Source organism: Gymnogyps californianus, chromosome 5 (genome assembly GCF_018139145.2).
Source record: "Gymnogyps californianus isolate 813 chromosome 5, ASM1813914v2, whole genome shotgun sequence".
NCBI classification, from domain to species: domain Eukaryota; kingdom Metazoa; phylum Chordata; class Aves; order Accipitriformes; family Cathartidae; genus Gymnogyps; species Gymnogyps californianus.
In genome coordinates, this window is record NC_059475.1 from 34552174 (window position 1) to 34572875 (window position 20702).

General features: G+C 38.0%; 1 protein-coding gene across 8 annotated transcripts in view; it reads right to left on the reverse strand.

Annotated features, from left to right (window-relative positions):
- GPHN (gephyrin) overlaps positions 1–20702 on the reverse strand; it is a 310850-nt gene that overhangs the window by 111058 nt on the left and 179090 nt on the right. For all 8 annotated transcript variants that reach the window (XM_050897249.1, XM_050897248.1, XM_050897247.1 and 5 more), the window contains 3 exons: positions 11224–11318; positions 6619–6685; positions 806–1078 (listed from right to left, as the gene is read on the reverse strand). In XM_050897249.1, the coding sequence (XP_050753206.1) occupies positions 806–1078; positions 6619–6685; positions 11224–11318 (435 nt within the window). The remainder of the gene's footprint in view (positions 1–805; positions 1079–6618; positions 6686–11223; positions 11319–20702) is intronic.

The window sequence follows — 20702 nt, forward strand, 5'->3', positions numbered from 1 at the left end:
GTGGAGTAAATATAGAACAAAGCAGTTTGGAAAAAAACCTTTCCAAACACATAGAAATACATTATCTTTCCATTTGAAAACTGAAGACATAAAACTTAGGTAAATATTTATATATTGCTTCAAATAATATGATGTTTCTTTGGAAAACATTTAAAATTTGAACTGAAATAATTCACAAGTGTTATCTAATTTTTTCCTTTTGTAGTCTCGAATTTATTATTTTGATTTGAGTAATGTTGATCTACGATTACTGGTTAAAGCAAGGCTATAAAGACAATGTGATGATATTTAGTTTTGCGGCAGAATTTCACATCTCTTAATGCGGACACGCACACTGGAATACAGTAGTCTGGATAGCTTATTACTTAACCTGCTACCTATCTGTCATACTTTTTATCAATGTTTTTCGAAATCAGCACTTTCTTTTCAAAATAGATATTATGGCTTAGAAAATTTTGTTGCGATTCCTTAATATGCCACCTACTGGACTTTGCATGTTCAGGTATGTGAGCACTTTGAATTAAAAAAAAAAAACACTAAAAATACTGTCACATCAGAATGGTATCATAAAAACGCGTGTTATTGTCAAGATAACAAACATTGTATCTCCCACTGAAATTTGAAATCACCTATCAAAACAGGATTCATATATTTTTATGAAGCTGTATTTCTACAAAACGTACCTAAAATACATCTGTTTGACCACACAGACATCAATGTGTAGTCTTAACATGCAAATCAATATTGGTGGAAAGTACCTGAGATAGAAACTAAAGGGTCTCTTAGGGAAACAAGCCAGACTCACCTTAGCTGCAATGGCTGCTGCTGTTATATGTGAAGAAGAACTGTCCTCTGTTGAGGCAACTCCACTATCCTTCTTCTCTTCCTCCTCTTCCTCACACTGTACTCCTTTGTCTTCTGTCTGCTTGTGAGGGCTGGTGGTTGGAGGAGGAGAAAGAGGAGGTGGTGGTGAAGGTAGATCTTCAAGCTCATCGTGTACCTCCTTTACTTTTACAATGGCATCCCGCAAAAGATCAATGGCGTGAGGTAGGGCTGGCAGTATAAACTGAAAGCATTCCTATGCACAACAAGAAGAGAAATGACTATGAAAGGTTACCTGCAGAAGTACATAGGGATTTTTCAGATTAACTCTTAAAATATATTCGGGATTTAGACGTATCTTTTCACCCGATCATAAATAAAACCTTAAATGCCCTATGCAGTTGCTCATAGAGGGTAAAAAAACAAACTCAGAACCAGAACTGGGGACTATACTATATATTTTTACCTTTTTTCATGCAAATATAGTAAGTTGTACAACAGGGCTACTGTAATTAAGCTAATATTGGATTAAAACTTCAGAAAACAAGAGTTAAATTTTCATGAATACATAATACAGAAACCAGTTCACAGCAGTTGGCAGAATGCTACAAAAATGCAGCATAAAAACATTAACTCTATCCCTGCAGGGATATTAGCTTCAAATCATTCCTATTATGTTCCTTCACAATTAGAGAACAATTCATAAGGGTTTCCATAATTGTACTTTTATATAATTATATCCTTTTTTATTCATGGACTTATCCTATATACTGGAAGAATGACAAACTACACTGATGTCATTATAATTTTATGTAACTCAGAAAAAATTGTTCATAAATAATCTCTTTTTCAAACCTCTCCTTGCTCTATGATCTTAAAACAATTAGCAAGTTTATTTTATATGGCTGGAGAAAGCAAAAATGCAGATGCCGTGTCACTGTTCTTGCTCCATAAAGGGCATACACATATATAGCCTACCTCTGCCGCTAAAATATGCTAGTATTCCATCAAATCAAAGAGGAACCTCAGCACGTCATGCACTGCAGCCTCCTGCTCAGATCAGGGTCAATATGAAATTCAGACAGGTTGCTTAGGGCTTTGTTCAGTAAAGTCTTGAAAAAATCCAGGGAACAGACTCCACAAGCCTTCTTGACAACCTGTTCTAACGCTTAATTACCCGCAAAGTGTTTTTTTTTCTTTTCTTTTTATCCAGCTAGAAGCTAGCTACTTCAATTTATGACTATTGTCTCTCATCCTCCTCTGAGGCACCTCAGTAAAGAGTTTTCTTCATGTCATTTGAGCAGACTGCATATAAACATTAAATTATTGGAAAATGATGGCAGGGTCACAAGAATGAATTGCCATGGCAGTGCAGTTAGGGAACATACAAGTTGACAGAGAAAGCTGACATTATTCCTTTTGTTGCACTTCATTTTCGGTTTTGTTTCAAGCACAAGGAAGATTTTTAAAAATGTAGCCCAACATTTTAGAGTATCCAGAAAATAAATAATGATAAACATTTTGTAAACAGATACTGTAACAAATATTTTCAATAAATAAAAACAACTACGTAAACAAAATAAAGAGCAAACCGTACATCAGAAATTACTAGAGTTTATGTAGGCCACTTTGTAAGTCAAAAACATGACTCACAAACACTGTATTTCTTCAAAGCTTCTAAATAAGAACCCACCTTTCAGTTGCTCCTTTAAGAGTAATGAAAAGTCAGACTACTTCTTAGATTTATAAATTCTTTAAACATTCAGTTTGGTACTCTGAAGAACTGGAGTAAACTGGATGAGCATAAGATGCTGTATATAATGAATATATATTAAAATATATTCGTAAACATAATAAAGAATTGTAACTTCTAATGTAACTGCGAACATCAGAGTTATTGTGCCTCCACAGTATTATTTTTAAAATGGTTTAAAACACTGAAGCATACAACCATCATTAGTGCAGTAAAAAAGCAGACCTCAAGTAAGTGGTAAACAAGGACAACAATCTGTGAACTGACCAATAATCATGAAAAAGTACATTAATGATTAACTCATTAGAGAAGCATGTTCCCCACTCCTACCACTGAAATAAAACCTTGTTGGCCTGACTGTTGATGAATAGATTCCCAGTAAGTACTCTAAAAGCTCATGTTCAATTGCTCACCACCCGCTGACTGATGCCCCAGCAGCGACCCGCCCCTCCCAGCCAACTCCCCCCTGTTTATATAGTGAGCATGACTTTCCATGGTATGGAATACCCCTTTGGCTAGTTCGGGTCAGCTGCCCCGGCTATGCTCCCTCCCAGCTTCTTGCACACCTGCTTGCTGGCAGAGCCTGGGAAACTGAAAAGTCCTTGGCTTAAGATAAGCACTACTTAGCAACAACTAAAACATCAGTGTGTTATCAACATTATTCTCACACTAAATCCAAAACACAGCACTGTACCAGCTACTAAGAAGAGAGTTAACTCTGTCCCAGCCGAAACCAGGACACCCTTTTTCATAACATTAAATACCTTTTGCAAAGCTAAAAGAAAAGAAAACAGACCAGAACAACACAAAAATGGAAGTATTCTACAGATCTTGATTCAGTGGTACATGCCACACAAACGTTCTCTGGAGAAAACATATTTGGCATGCATTGTGTCCATTTTTGAGATGGAGCACTGTGGTGGGTTGACCCTGGCTGGATGCCAGGTGCCCACCGAAGCCGCTCTATCACTCTCCTCCTCAGCTGGACAGGGAAGAGAAAATATAATGAAAGGCTCATGGGTCGAGATAAGGACAGGGAGATCACTCAGCAATTACTGTCAAGGGCAAAACAGACTCGACTTGGGAAAAAAATTAATTTATTACCAGTCAAATCAGAGTCGAATAATGAGAAATAAAACCAAATCTTAGAAAACACCTTCCCCTCACCCCTCTCTTCTTCACAGGCTTCACTTTACTCCCGAGTTCTCTACCTCCTCGCCCGCAGCGGTGCAGGGGGATGGGGAATGGGAGTTGCGGTCAGTTCATCACACGTTGTTTCTGCCGCTCCTTCTTCCTCAGGGGAGGACTCCTCACACTCTTCCCCTGCTCCAGCATAGGGTCCCTCCCACAGGAGACAGTCCTCCACAAACTTCTCCAACGTGAGTCCTTCCGACAGGCTACAGTTCTTCACGAACTGTTCCAGCGTGGTCCCTTCCACGGGGTGCAGTCCTTCAGGAACAGGCTGCTCCAGCGTGGGTCCCTTCCACAGGGTCACAAGTCCTGCCAGCAAACCTGCTCCAGCGTGGGCTCCTCTCTCCATGGGACCACAGGTCCTGCCAGGAGCCTGCTCCAGTGTGGGCTTCCCATGGGGCACAGCGTCCTTCGGTCCAGCCACCTGCTCCGGCGTGGGGTCCTCCACGGGCTGCAGGTGGATATCTGCTCCACCGTGGACCTCCATGGGCTGCAGGGGGACAGCCTGCCTCACCAGGGTCTTCACCACAGGCTGCAGGGGAATCTCTGCTCCGGCGCCTGGAGCACCTCCTCCCCCTCCTTCTTCACTGACCTTGGTGTGTGCGGAGTTGTTTCTCTCACATCTTCTCACTCCTCTCTCCGGCTGCAATTGCCACTGCATGGTAACTTCTTCCCTTTCTTAAATATGTTATCACAGAGGTGCTACCAGAGTCGCTGATGGGCTCGGCCTTGGCCAGTGGCAGGTCCGTCTTGGAGCCGGCTGGCATTGGCTCTATTGGACACAGGGGAAGCTTCTGGCAGCTTCTCACAGAAGCCACTCCTGTAGCCCCCCCACTACCAAAACCTTGCCACGCAAACCCAATACAAGCATTTACACTGCTGCCATTTTCTATTAATATTTTAATGTTTTATTAATGAAATATGTATACTGCTGCAATTTCACAGCATTATATAAGCTTCTTATATGATTGTATTAATACGATGGAAAGGAAATTAGCAAGTCATAAAAGAGAGAAATGACAGAAATTCCTGGTAACAACCCGTCCTATTTGGTTCTTGAGATCCAGCCTGTTATGGAACAATTTTCTCTACTATTCATCTTAAAAAATCTTTGCTGAAATCTGATACTTTAAAGATGTTTCATATTAAAATAAATTGTGACAGAACAGAGTATCATCATGACAGGAACAAATAAATCATCAGTTTATAAAAAGCTTGCTTGTATAATGAAATCATATGACATTTTTTTCTTTTCCAGCAGAATTTCCTTTTTTATTACTTATTTTATATCAAATTATTGTTAAAATACTTATTAACATTTTTTCATTTCTTTTGCTCATCCTCTTTCTACAATTTAACCATCTTCACAGGGCAGAACATGACAATTTTTTCTGTACCTAGCATGTTAGGAGTGCTACTGAACACAACAAAAACCATTAGAGATTGTAGGTTATTTCATCTCTTTCATAATTCAACAAAAGAAGTACAGATTTCTGAAAAAATCTTCTTACTGGTGCACCAGCTCTCTAAGATGTGGGGCCCACTGCTATGTTAAATACATGTACATACATATGACTTCCCACTCATAACTGGAAGACTTTCAAGTAGGTATACTCCTGCCCCACTGTCCTCCAATGCTTGTTGCCTGTTTTGAAGGCTTTTAAATTTCTTTTCAATTACAGAGTCTCATTAGATTTCCTAAAGAGGCTCTAAGGAATGGTAGAATCATAGAAGGGCTGAGTCCTTGAACTGAACATGTAGACAATGTATCTGAAAACCTGTGATGGCTGCTTAAGATAATAGTATTCAAAACATTTTCTCTTCAACTTCCAGGTGACAGCCCAAATAAACATTCTTTATTTATCTCCAGACATAAGTCTTCCAAGCAACAGTGACTTCAGTGCTGTGCTGCCAAACACATTAGTACTGTCTCCTCTGTGATTGGGTACTACTGGTTCAGAAGACGTTGATAAACTACCAGGTATACATTTGTTAGAGGACAGAGGTAAAGACATTTTTTAACAAGGCCACTGACATAGTCTGAGCCCTGGAGAAATACATTCCTCTGATTGATGGGGGATCTACCTTAGCAGTTTTGTACAGCCCACTATTCAGCTTAGCAGTATTTGTGTGGAGAAGGCTGTTTTTCTGGATCTATCAGCCAACTACACAGAAAGAGCGAGCACTGGAAAGATCTAGCCTTACTAACACACACAAAGAAATTCCTCCTGATGTTTAATTGTGTTTCTCTCAGCTGTACAGTCAGAAAGTAAGCATGAATAAAAACATAAAGCCTAACTTCTCCATCCAAACTGAACAAAATGCAGGAAGAAAACAAACTGTATAAAGGGTGTAAAGTCTGATACCCATATCCAAAAGGTTTTAAAAATCCTCAAACTCTTAAAAATGATGTTCCTTTTTTTCCCTCTTACTGACCAAAATTGGGAATATTCTTCATACTCCAGCAAGTTCTACCATACACTAGGCCTTCCTCTTACTTCTGTGTGAAAAAGAACACTTTCTTGGAAGCTGTGGACAACACAGGGATCAGGTACAGGCTGACTAGAGAAAAAGGAGGAAGTGTAAGAGACCATTAGACTCTTCATTAGCACTGCCTGCTACAGTGAGCGCTCTCTTGCACTACATGTAATACTGTCCTGGTCACACAGTACCTTCAATCAGATCGGAATTGTATCGTCCCTGACTGAGAGTGAAGGTGCATTCAGTTATATGAATATGCATTTCAATTCACTTTTATAAAATTTGTTGTAGTGGGTACTTTCTGCCATTCAGAAAAATGGGAGGTACTCATCATGGGTCCTCAGTAGCAGATCAGTAAGAACACTTCTTACCTGTGACCCTTTCTTGCTACCTGGCAGATTAATTATGAGAGTTTTCCCTCTGATTCCACACACAGGTCTGAAAAGAAAGAAACCCAGAGTGAAATTCTTGCATGCAACTTTCTCCACTGTAGAAACAAGAACAGAGCATTTAAGACAAATTCTATTATTTATCAGAATTTGTAAACTCAATTTCCAACATCTAAAAATATTTGCTGATCATGTTCTCATAAAACAGCTCAGGAGAAGCTGAGCTGAAAAAGCATCAAACAAGGCTGACAGAGTCTAACATTTAATTTATAATATAAACACAGGCTAGATTGCCATCTTTTTTAGATCTGTGTAGCTCCCTTAATTCTACTTTTTACTTGCATCCAATACATTCTTTGATATAGTCCCTATTTGCTCATACACATGGTTCCTTTGTAATGTGGTTGATGGTGTCAAAACACTACTTCCCTTGCCAGGTAAAAATACTACGTCATGCTGGTTGCATTAATTCAAATATGCCTTCTTTTTTTTAAAGATGCAACATAAGAAAAGCACAGAGGGAGGTAATTCTCAAGTGAAAATTGCACTTATGCAATTCATATCTCATTCTTCCTAACAGTCTTTCCTTCCCCCTCAAAAAAAGACGAAACCAACTATCAACGATGAAAGATTTTATTTTATTTTTTGTCTTTAGGGAATTCCTTTGGTGTTGATGCAGGGCTGAACTTAAACACTCAAGTGCTGAATGCTTTCTGCTGTTTAGAGTTTGCCTATTCCTCCTTTTAGCTAAATATTTTTCAAGAAAAAGAAAATTAAAATTACTGGATTTTGTCTTCAGGTTGTAAAGAGTGCCTCCTGCTTTTCTCCACTGTTTACGAAACCAGTGGTGAAAAACCTAGGGCTGGGATATAAGGATAAGAAAAAAGTAAAAGGATGAAACCAAACCACAAAGATACGGAGGCTGCAGTTGAGAGAAATTGTGTAACAATTTCTTTATCAAACAAAAACATGAGCCATAAGTGAAGATAGAATAGAAAAGAAAATAATTTCTTGATAGGGCATTACCAAAAATTTTGAGCCGAAGGACATGGTTTGTGGGGTAGCCAACTTCCCTGGATTTCTTCTTATACAAATAATTCTCAGTGATTCATGTCATTTATTGGTAGCATGGCATTTTCTAGCAGGGTAGCAAGTATTCTAGTGACAGGTGTCATAATGCTGACAATTAAATAGCAGAGAGACCGTTTTTGTGCCACAAAATGAACTTCTGATACCACAGTCAAGCCAGTTTGAAGAGAAGTCTTATTTTCAACTGGCAGCTTGAATATTGCCTGACTCCTAGCCTCTGTTTTCCCATATTCACTTCTTGCACACTATATACCCTCAGCTAAGAAAGAATCCAGGTAGTTGAGGAATGCTCTACTGCAATACAAAGATGAAGAGCCTGAGTTAAAGAAATGTGCTCATTTACTCTTGTTGCAGTAGTCAAACTTACAGAGTACAAACTCAATCCAGCAAATCCCATACGTGGGATACAGTTTATGACAGATTCAAAATAAAGGAAATAGGAATTATCCACAGAGGAATTAAAATGAGGTGGAATTGTGTTTGGCAGATAGCTCCTTTAATAATCTTCTTCTTGGCTCTTTTATTCTGCTTTAAATAATTTCAAACATTATAAGCTAAATGACCAGCACAACCAACCAATAATAAAAAAGGACTAACCAGCAGCCATGCTCCTGAAAGCTACAAGTTTCGGCTGCCAATAATCACATCTAGTGGCTCAAGACAGAAATGGAGCTGCCAAAAATTTCTCAAGAGAGCATGCAAAAGTAAGTAAAAGTACCTAAGAATTGCATGGCTTGCAAAAAATATTGTGTGTGCTCACAACGTAAAAGCACACAAAATGTGCATGCATTCTGGGTAATTTGAGAGAGAAATTAATGATATTCCTCCCAATGTAGAACAGTTGAGGGAGATGCTGCGGATCTCATGTTATCCTCAGCCTTGTGATGCAGTGGACAGAAATTTTAAGAAAAAAAAAAAGCAGTCTGAGAAAGAAGCATACAAATAGAAGCAAGGGAGTGGAAGGAAAAACAGGACATGGGAGACAGAAAAAAAAGGATGTGGGAGGAAAGAAATACAAGTCTGATGCAGAAGTAGGAATAGAGAAGATGATCTCTTTGGGAAAAAAACATGATCTCCCTGGGAAGAAATTATGCTGGTAAAAGCAGAATAGATGGGCAAGGAGACAGAGAGTGTTTTAAAAAGCCTCAATAAAGACTGGCACGGCATGGGTAGTTGACAGGTAAGGAATCGAGTGAAGGGAAGAGATAATTCTGGGACGAGGACAGTTTTGGAAGGTCACAGAGAAGAAAAGGAAACACTTTCAGGAAACACATAAAAAGGTCTATGACACTCTAAGATACTCCCTGCTGGACCTTGGGACTGAATCCGAACTATGGAGTCTCACTGCCCCTCATCTGCCATAAGTATCTGTGAATCCAGTCTACAAAATAACTCACCACTTCCTAATGCTGCCCACAGTCAGGAAGACAGCCTATAACTTATATCAATTTCTAAAAGTTCATGTGATAAAATTCAACACGATTGACCTAACATTTCCAAACCTGCAGGTGATTTATAGAAGTGTCAGCTTAATGTTGCATAACGGAACTTCTGCTTTTGTTTTTTTGAAAAGTCAAAGAAATTACATGCAAAATTATCCATCAGAACTTCATTTCAAAATTAAGTCAATGAGAGGTAAGCTTAGGACAAGTGACATTTAATGTTAAATGCTTTGAAAAATTAGGGTCTACATTTCTCAAACTGTGTACCTAAAATTAGTGTATGTTTTTGACCTCTCTTAATGTGCGCCTTAGTTCTCATTGTAAGGGGGGATTACAACACCACCTCAATTTGCAGAATTTTCTATGAAAATATATCAACAATTTGTGTCAGAATAACAAATGATGTAAGAAAAATCCCAGAGGAAGTGAGTCTGCATTCAGAGAAGATTCTGAATAAAGAGCACCTAAACTGATATAGGATTACACATAAGACAACCAAAACAAAGGAAAGTATATTTCCTTCCTCCATCTTAAGCATTTGCAGAGGAATTCTACAAAAAAATGTAATCATAACACACACATGCATTCGTGCAGAATTGACATCGCACTAGAAACCATAATGCTGTAATTTTGTAATTTTTGTGTACTTTATGATCTGAACAGTGTTATAAAAATAATGGCCTTTTGCATGCTGATTGCTTTTAGGCCTGAAGTAAAAGTTTTCACTGGGAAATTTTTTAAGGCCTAATACGATTGCATGAAGTATCTTCGTAATGTTATTTCCCATCATTGTCATCAATTACTACTGAAAGTGGCTGTAGTTTAAGGGACATTTTCCTGCTATATGTACAGAAAAGTCAGGTTGCAATCGAGCATTTTGGTTCCACTACCATTACAACATCCTTTCAGCCATCCTGGTCACACCACATCCTAAATCAAACTTGGTAGTGTCATCTAAATGGCTATCCTTTTCTTGATCAAAAAGAGAACAGCTAAATTAACCTTTCCTCTCCTTGTGGTAGCATTGTTAACCTTTCCCTTCAGATAAACACTAACTATGATATAAAAAATTATATCAGATAAAAAAAATGAAAATACTTGCTAATTTGGACAGAATCTGAAGGTGTTAACTTGGTAATGTTGCCCTTTCAGATACGTGATACATGATATGAAAAGTTTTAAAATACGTTGTCGAATCACTAAATCTTTCATCTAAATGTCCTTTAAAAATGCAAGTATCTGAATACAAAGTTGCAGATTTGAAAGTTCCTTCTTTATTACTTATATAATTATTTTCTTGTTACACCCTCATTATACAACAAGAAATCAAAAACCTGTAAGCCATTGTTTCTTATTTACCTTGAAATAATGTGCAAGCACAAACTAACTTATGAAAGGTATTGATTGTAATTGATATTACTAAGTCTATCATAGGTAAAATGAGGTAAATTGAAGAAATAAAATAAAAATCAACTCCAGAAAGAAATGCAGGATAACAAGAGATGTCACTGATAAAACAGAAACAATAATAGGCAGAGAAACAGTTACAAATTATTTAGTAGGAAATACCAAGCTCTAGGAGTTAAAGTACTATATCTGAAAGCATGGGATAAAAAAACATTTAACTTATTCAGAGAGCTTTTGCTGACACTGGAATAAAAGCAATATCAAAACAATCCATTTGTATTTATCTAAGGTTTTTTTTTGCTAAACAATGCATTTTACTACTTGATGAACAACGTATAGAAGAATTCTTCACTCACCACCAAAATACCACAGCTCTAGGATGAAAAGACAGCTGTTTAACAGCATGCATCAATATTACAAATAACCTGGCACAGAAAATACAGGAGGACACAGTGTCTAATGGAGACAACAAAGGGAATTAAATGAGAGAATGCAATTACCATTCTTGGAATTTGGCCACTTCTTTGAAGTTAAGACTTCTAGTCTTGATAACAATGGCAATCTTCAGTTACTTGTGTATAGTCATTTCATGACACTGTGTATTTCTAAGGAAATAGTTCACCTCATATTTTGAAGGACATAGTCTTACCTAGAGAGCATGCCCAGAGGAGTAACATTAAGTGATCCCATCAGCATTGCCAGGGCCATCCCTGGGGCTTCTCGCTCTATTACTTCTTTAGTGGCCTGCAATCAAAGATTAAATAGCAAAGTGAGTGAAGAAGTACAAGGACAAGAAAAATATGAAACCAGCTAAAATTTGGGTAAGAATATCTCCTTTTTTTGTTTCTGCCAAGAGACGACGTTGCTAAATTCTCAACACTGAAATATGTTAAAGAATTTTCTCTTGGTTGTGTAAAATTGGGAAAGACAAGAGGTTGGGAAGAAGCACTGTTAGCTGTACTGTAGAGACTCCTATAGAAAATGTTAGAAGTCAGGACCCTATATATATAGGAAATGTTAACCTACACCACATAAATAACAACAATTTCCTCTAACAGAAAGAAAACAATGTTTGTGAATAAGCAAAGAAAAGACCAAATGTAACTGCCTTCTCTTCCTCATCAATCTCATGTGCATTTTCCCATTGAGATTTTCCCAGGTACGGGAAGGGTGAATCGGTCTGCGCAGAAGACGGAAAAAAAAATTTGCAAAGGGAAGCCCATGTAGCAGGCAGGCAGGAAAATAGTAAAATGGTAATGATAATGGCCAGAGGCTGAGGCCTTCCCTTTTGATCATGTCAGCAAAACAGCGGTTCCAAACAGGCTGGTGGCTTTTATTCACAAGCGGTCCATATGCAGTGGGCATCGAGAAGCCTGGAAGCAGAGTCTGAAAATTCTTGTCTTTTTAGTCTTTTTTCCACACAGGGAATCAGATGGAAAATTATTTTTCTGGGACGTGCACAACCTTCTGTCCTTCCTAACACAAATTTTCTCAAACACACAATCTGTTCAGTCTCCCAACCTCTAACTTTAGTTAGGACATAACACCTCAAAGGCAGGTTACAGTCCTACCCTCTCTTCATTTCCCTCACAGTAGTTGCTGTTCAGTGGATCTTCTTGTTTCATGTTCTGAAACAAGATTCTAAGTTATTTGGCACAACTAAATAGTACAGATATTCAAGTGGCCATACTCTCAAACATTGCCACTAATAACATTCAACATGTTTTAAAGGAATATTTCAGTATCAGAAGACATCAGACAGCTACCAAGTAAATCTTCAGATCTTTTATTAAGAAGCAAACTTGGTACGTGCTCAGTTGTGAGAAGCAGGAACTTTGGTTTATACAAAACCAAGCAATTTTAATTCAGTAGCTGACACCACAGTCTCTTTTATTTCAAGCATAGCATGTCGGTTTTAGTATCTGCCATCCTCTACTCAGCAACAGAAAAGGCATACAAATACAACCCTGTGTCCGTTTCTATACAGGGGAAATGAGAAGCAGCAGGCTGGGAATGATGTAGACAAAACTAAAACCTCTCCACTGAGGGAGATTGCCTAAAGATACCTGCTGAGGTATTAAATTGTCAATCACATTCAAGATTCTTAAGACTATCCACAGACCTGATGATTTTTATAGCATAGAAGAAAAAGGCATTGCAATGGTGAAGGGACACTTTGCTGACAATGAAAAAGTTGGTGAAACATGGAATGCTCTGAGTGTGCATACATAGTAAGTGTATATCTATGGCTTTTATTTTCAGCTAATACCATGCTTCAAAGCTATTCAAAACTGGTTTTAAATATAAAGTGCATTTTGAGATTTCTTTTTTGCCCTTGAGCACAGTGACACTTTGAAGATATCATTAGTTAAAATTCTAAACAGGCTTCAAAGGTAGTACAAGATACAAGAGAGTTCCATAAACAATGATCCTGCAGCTCGAGGAGTCCTTCAATGAAATTCAAGTCCGTTCTCCAACTTCACAAGAAAAATGACCTTCACAAAATGTCACTGCTAGCAGGCAATGTGATTATTAAAAATGTATAGACTAAGCAACAAAATCTGAAAGGGCAGAAAGTCCAAACAGCAGTACAGCCCTCAATAGAAGTTTCTAAAAATACTTGTTTCAAAATATATATGCTTATATTTATGACTGCAGGCAGACCTCTACAAACAGGGGAATGCTTCCTGTTTTCATATTTGCAGCCTAACTGGATGGATGTAACCAAAAAAGGCTGCTGCTAAGTAAACAACTTTTGCAGTGACATCTGCTCTTGAAATCAGCCACTGGAAAGTCCACTCTTGGGATGTCCTCAAATAACACAACTTAAAATGTGCAGTGTACAGGAACTGAAATCACCATCACACTGGGAAGCACACTCTTAATTAGCTATACATCTATGAATGAAATTAGTGGTGCTGCAGTGAGTTGCAGATACTTTGTGTCTATCTGTAACAACTCTTTGTTTCACCTAACAATGTACCAAAGTGCCAGGTTTGGCCAGGTTTTCTAATACTTCTTTCAGGTTTGAAGGAAGGGTGGAAGAAAGATGTCAAAACTAGATTTTCATCTGTGTCCAGCTCAGCAGTTAACTGTCTGGTACCAACATCTACCTGCGTGCAAACTATTAAAGAGTTAGTGACTCGGTGTCGTGGTTTAACCCCAGCTGGCAACTAAGCACCACGCAGCCACTCGCTCACTCCCCCCACCCCTCAGTGGGAAGGGGGAGAGAATAAAAAAAAAAAACAGCCTCGTGGGTTGAGATAAAGACAGTTTAATAGGACAGAAAGGAATGAAAAATAATGATAATAATAATAATAATATGACAATAATAATACTAAAAAAATTAGACTATACAAAGCAAGTGGTGCACAATGCAATTGCTCACCACTCGTTGACTGATGCCCAGTTAGTTCCCGAGCAGCGAGCCACCCTCCCAGCCAACTGCCCCAGTTTATATACTGGGCATGATGTCATATGGTATGGAATAGCTCTTTGGCCAGTTTGGGTCAGCTGTCCTGGCTGTGTCCCCTCCCAGCTTCTTGTGCCCCTCCAGCCTTCTTGCTGGCTGGGCATGAGAAGCTGAAAAATCCTTGACTTAGTATAAACACTACTTAGCAACAACTAAAAACCTCAGTGTGTTATCAACATTATTTTCCTACTAAATCCAAAACACTGCACTATACCAGCTACTAGGACGAAAATTAACTCTGTCCTAGCCAAAACTAGGACAGGCACCTTCACATTTTACCAGTATTATCAGGTGGCAGTGCAAAGAAGACAGATGCATACAAGATGGAGGTGGAAGAGAGGGGTTCCACAGAAGTGGAAGCATTTGAAGGTAAAAGCAAGAGTTCAGGAGAGAGACAGAAATGCAGAAAGCCCAGTTTGGACGTTGCAAAGAAAGGCGAGGTTTGTAGTTTAGACGGTAGAAGGGAATGTGGGAAGAAGGAAGCCTAAGTGGAAAGGAAGAATTGCAGAAAGGAAGTCCAAGCAGCAGGATTGTCAGAAGGGCAGGAATGAGAGTAGAGTGAAGGCAAGTGAATGAAGTGAGTGGGATGGAAATAAGACTGCACAAGGTGGCTTGGACAGACAATACAGGAGGGAAAAACTCAGGAGATGCAAAAAGGAAGACAGGACATAATAGAAGTGTCAGGCTGTGGGGGAACCAGGGAGAGAGACAATGTGACTGAAATAAAATGGTAGTTTCTAGAGGAGCAATAGAGACCAACAATTAAATAATTATTTTGCGGAACTATTCAGGACTTACTAACAATGTCAATGAGTGCAGTTCTTCTTATATTTCATTGCTATATGAATAAATGCAATTTATTTTAAAACACATTTTTGATTGTTTTCGAAGTGCCTTTTTATTGGTGTTAGGGCATTATGTTCCCAAACCAACTGATATATTTTTAGATATCTTTGACATAGTTGTGGTTGCTTAACAGATGGCTCGCTGCCAACTGGTTTCACAGAGTTCTCTGCTGCTTCACTGCCTTTCTTTGCCTCCATATGAATTAAGTTAGTTCAGTTCCTGACCTGTGGAAGCCTTCCCAGGCAGCTTCTGCAGGATATACCCACTGCAGACTGATTTAATTAAAAGACCTAGGACTACTCTTCTTGAAACGTTCAGAAACTCCTTATCTTTGTCTTTCAGGTATTAAGCATAGCAAAGTTTGACCTCAATAGTAAGTAATGATGTAAGACATTTCATAGACTCTTCAGCAGTTTTGGGACGGTAATATAGTTTTATCTCTTCAACTAAAATGCAAATATGAAACTAAGAAGTAATAATAAATTTGATTAAATTAAGATGACCGAGGCTGCCTCTGTTGAAAATATTATTTCTGTTGAAAAAGTTAAAATCTATGACTCTGCATAGCATATAATAAAGCTATTTATGCAAATTAATGGACAAATTTGCAGATAATTTATATTTAACAGACTACAGAATTAGCACAGATAGCATTTCATTACCTATTTGAGCCTTCCATTGAAAGCAGAAGTCTTGGAATGGCCTAACCAAAGAAATAACCTATATACCCTCTGCAACAGAGCTCACAGACCACAGTCAAACCTCAGAAGACTGGACAAAGAACTATGGAGACAAATCAGTCAAATATGCAACAAAAATGTCAGTCACTTCTGTCAACCAGTTGCGTAAGAAGTGTATACTTTAGGAACAAAAATTGCATCTCTCACCTTGGAGATGAGATACCTGCTTCAAGGTTATTCAGTATACCTCTGCTGGAGACAACACGCGTGCCTGTGATTTCTATTCACAAGTCAGCTATTTCAGCTTATTGTCTGCTTCCCTACTCTTATTTTGCAGGGGAGAAAATAGAGCTTACATGGAGCTAGACTGATTAGAGCTTCTCACCTAAAAATCACTTATCTATTTCTTCTCTTAGTACAATAAGAAATACAGGTTGCAGTAGTTGGTTTCTTCAATAGATTGAAAAGTTTTTGGATAATGACCAGTTCTGAGTCGCTCATTCTCACCATCATGCTGTCTTTCCTTGAATTTTTCTTATTGCCTGCCCAATAACCTGTGTGATGATATTCTGTGTCTTTTTTATGGATGGAAGGCTTGACAGGAACCGTGCTCTCTGATGTTGTCCAAAATCAAATTTCTTTGGCTCATTGCTCAGTTAGTTTGACAAATGGATAAAACTGATCACATATGCTATTGCTGCAAAGCAATAGAAGTCAAGCAGGTTTGTAAAAGTCTCTCAACTTGTCATCAAAGTTAATAACTTTCTAATAATATAGTGGCCCTAACACATCATTGGGGTGCTGCAGCCAGAGATACACCATGCAATGGCTGTCCTTTCACATGTATGCAATTACGATTATCATTGACTTCTCGATGTCAAATTAGTTGTCACAGATCCATGTAAGTCAAGAATGGCCTGCATCCAGAGGGCAATGAACAGCTGCTTCTGGACAGGGTGGATCCCAGAAGTAGGTGTTTGCTGTCATTCTAGAGCTTTTGACAGATTCACACCCACACCAATGAACCTGGCCACTGCACCTTAGAAGTAATAGCCTGACAGTCATCGTTTCCTCAACAATAAGTTATCCATGAGTGCTAATGATGTGGGCGTGTAAAAACCCATCAACTGTTTTACAGTCCCAGAGTAGCTGAGAACAACAGACATAAGGCTAAAGTAAGCACCAATCACTATGCTTGGGCTCACAGGACGGACTGGTGGTGGTTAGGTAGATATCAGGCCAGTGCTGCCCCTGATGTGTGTGTTTGTTCCTCCTCATGAAGTGACCATCCAAGCTTCTGTCAATTTTACTGTACAGTAAGAAACTCAGCCTGAGTCTGGCAAGTCTCCATTATGATGTTCCTATTGGGTCTTTTTGACGTTAAATGCAGCTATGTGTGTCAGACACACACAGACACATACTGAGAGCTCTCCCAGGCTTTTATAGAATTATTTTACATAAAATAAAACAAAACATGTCTAAACATATTAGGGTGGCTTACTCTATCGCCTTTCCCTCTTATCAATGGTAAGCTTGGTACATATTCCTCCAATAACTGACCTGATTACATGTTCTTTTTCCTCCTCTTCTCCCAACTCAAATCTACAAACAGCCAAAGGTGGATGAAACTCTGATTAATGTAGCCAACTAAAAATGAACTCTACAAACTGGTGTAACTCCACGCACCAATAACGCATTTCCACTGACAGTAATTCTGTAGCACAAGAATCTGATTTGAAGTTTGCTTGCACTCTCAGCATATTGGCAGTGACTCTGCTGTCACCAAGATCCCAAATATCACAGAATGACCCTACAGAATTTATCTGAGTGAGGAACAAAAGTGTCACAGCAATAACTGCTGTTAGACTAGATTAAATACAGACTCTGATTTCTCTGTTTCTCCCCATATCCATGATTCCCTCTGCCTGCAACTTGCCCCCTCCAAATTCCCTCACTCTCTTCACTGGGATCCATCGTACCATTTATTGTAACCTAATGCCTATGGCATAAGACTCAGAGGCCAGGAGCTAATTCAATGTCCTTGTTTATAAACTGATATCAGCAAACGATTCTATCAGTACAATTCCACTGTATATATGACCATAAAAAGCAACTGGCTGGTAGAGGTACCTCTGACAATACTCAATGACTTATGCATGACCAAGCCATGAATATATTTAATTTTTAATAGTTGGACTCCATTGATAATTATTTTTGTAAACAAAGAATTACCTAAGTGTATATTAGTTGTTGAAGGTTTTAGTACTTATTGTAACTTTCCTTCAAAGATCTTGTTTTCTTCAACTGAAATCAAACTAATAAAAATATTTACTTCATAACACTCAGTTTCATTTTTACTTACAGCTTGCAAAATATTTTGGGGAAGATGCTTCACATTTTTATACACAATAAAGAAAATTTAAGTCAATATACTAGAGAAGGCAACATTGTGGAATTTGTAACTTGTTCCTGCACCTCAGTAGGTTTGTATCTAAGTTTTGAGCTAAACCTGGCTGCATTTGATTTACATAAACTTCACAGGTCAGTGATTTGTCTGCCCCATTTCTGTAGTAGAAACGTTACTGAAATTGGTGCGTCTGGGCAACCAAACCATGTACATCTTCTAAATATCACTTCTAATATATATTAAGTGTTAATAATAATAATTTTTTTAATCCTGATTACTAAACAAAGTTTTAAGATAGTAAATATGTATAAAATATTTATGCCATACAAACTAACCTTAATTTTATGATACTGCCCACCCCCATATATTGTCATAAAACCAACAGAACAATCATTTTTAGAAACAGTTAACCAAACAAAGAAAACACTTACTAAACGCTTTTCTGCACTATGAGGAATACATTTAGGCTCTATGAAGATGTACGCAGCCAACCAGATGCAATGTGTTACAGCTGTATAATGGTGTGTTTTAAGCCAGTGTCAAAAGGCAGAGTATTTGCAAAGGTGGAGAGGTTAGGAGGATTAGCTTGTTAAAACAACAGCTGGAAACAAGCCACTGCACTTGCTTACAAAGAAGGGTCAGGTGTCTACTTCCTTTTTCAGCCCTCGTTTTCATGTGCAAGCTGCTGTGCTTCCCACTTCAACTCCACTTCATGTAAGAATGAATCCCTTGCTGTTCAACAAAAGTAGGACAGCTGAAGACTTGCTGGTAAAGGTAGACACACCATTCTGCTATTATAAAAACACTGTTAAAATTTTATCTATTAATCATTACTATTCTTTTAAGTTTTCCCTCAGTTACTTCAAACTGCTTTATATTTAATATAAAAAGTAAAAATCTATGCAATCCAGCACAACTTTTGCAAAATTCTTTAAAAATTGAAGAAGTGGAACAAAATCTGAGACGTGAAAAAATTTGTTCTCCGCAAATCACAGAATCATACAGCAGAAATAAGAGAAATGAGTATCAATAAGAATATCTACAATATCTCAATAAGAGTATCAATAAGAATTCTACAATTAATGCAACTGACAATGTAATGAGCTTTAACTAACAGTATAGTAACTAGGGAGCACTGCCTCATTAAAACAATACCCGGTACAGTGCTTCTGGTCATGTGTACTATCTTCTAGACTATTATATCTATACCAAAGGGGAGTCAGGGTACAGTTAGCGTCATTTCATACAAAACTAGTGCCAAACTTGGATTCTTTATATATAGGGCAGCAGGGAAAGAAGTCTATTAAGCAATGAAGTCTAGAACTACATAAGAGAAACAAATCTGTCACTTTTGCTCCGTTGTGATACTAGTATCACAGGAAAAGACACTACTCCTTGAGATCCTCATCAGTACACACAAAGAATGAGGCTACCAGGTAGAAATGTACGCTGCTTTCTCTTAAGAACTTGCCCAGTCTCTTGGGAAGTGAAAGAACCAAAAGTTTTTACTTGCAATTTCACTTCTCTAAATAAATAATTTTGCAATGCTCTAGCTCCAATGCATTTGCTACTGAGATTGAGATGTGGAACTCTTTTCTTTTGAGAATGTTGTCTGTTGTTTCCTATAATTTGCTACCTTCTGCCAAGAACAAATATTGCATGTGAAAAATTTGTACTTCTGAAACTCCAGTCAGTTTCTGCCACAGGTAAAGTAGCTCCTCCAAACAATTTCAGATCTCAAATCATCAATGGTGAAGCTTAAAAAAAAAAAGTTTCCTAAAATACACCTTCTACATGACAAAGGATGGACTACTGAGTGATAATTTTTCAAGAATATACCACGGCAACACGAGAATTACAAAAAGTACTTTACTTTCTCTTAAGATTCCCTTACACAGTATTTTTACTCCCCAAGTGAATGATAAAGCATCTCTAATAACAACAGCTTTAAAGTACTTCTGCCATAACCTAAAAACTCATAGAAAGGATTCTTTTGTGAGATCCAGTGATGTAATTCATGTGTTCAGAGTCTGAACAGTTGTCAATTTAGGCACACGCAAATGATGCATTCATTGGAACTGAACAACTGAACAGATTTTGAAAGCCAAAGTGACCTACTGTGCATTTTGTCAAACAATTTCCTATACAGGATTATTTAACTCCTGGCACAAATCACGTTTTTTGTCTCCAAGATTCTCATGGAAACAATTGGATGAAAAGGTTTCTCAAAGAGAAGATGGAAAGTACTTTGTTGAGACTGCTGCAGCACAGAGCACTGAAATGGAAGACAGCAGAGTTCCTAATCTACACTGAATGAGGAATATTAAATATATCAAGTTTATCTTTTCCTCTGGAATTTGATTTTACTATTTAATTAATGGTTTACAATACCTAATAATAGTTAACAATATAACAAAACCCACTATAAAATATTTTCCCTTTATTTCACTGTTCCTAAGATCTTTTCTATACACATTTCTGTATCCAAAACACCAGTTTCTTCCAGTTTTAGAAGACATTACAGTATCCTTCACGCACTAGCTAAAACCAGCTTAATCATTTATTGACACTACTCAGCTGTGACAGAGTAATGCTTTCACATTAATGCATCTTTGCATTGTATAGACAAATTCTGTTGGTTTACTTGGTAACTGCCCAACTCTTAACTTCGAAATCCTGAAGTTCTTGTAATGTAGGCACCTTTTCATTAATACAGATATAGC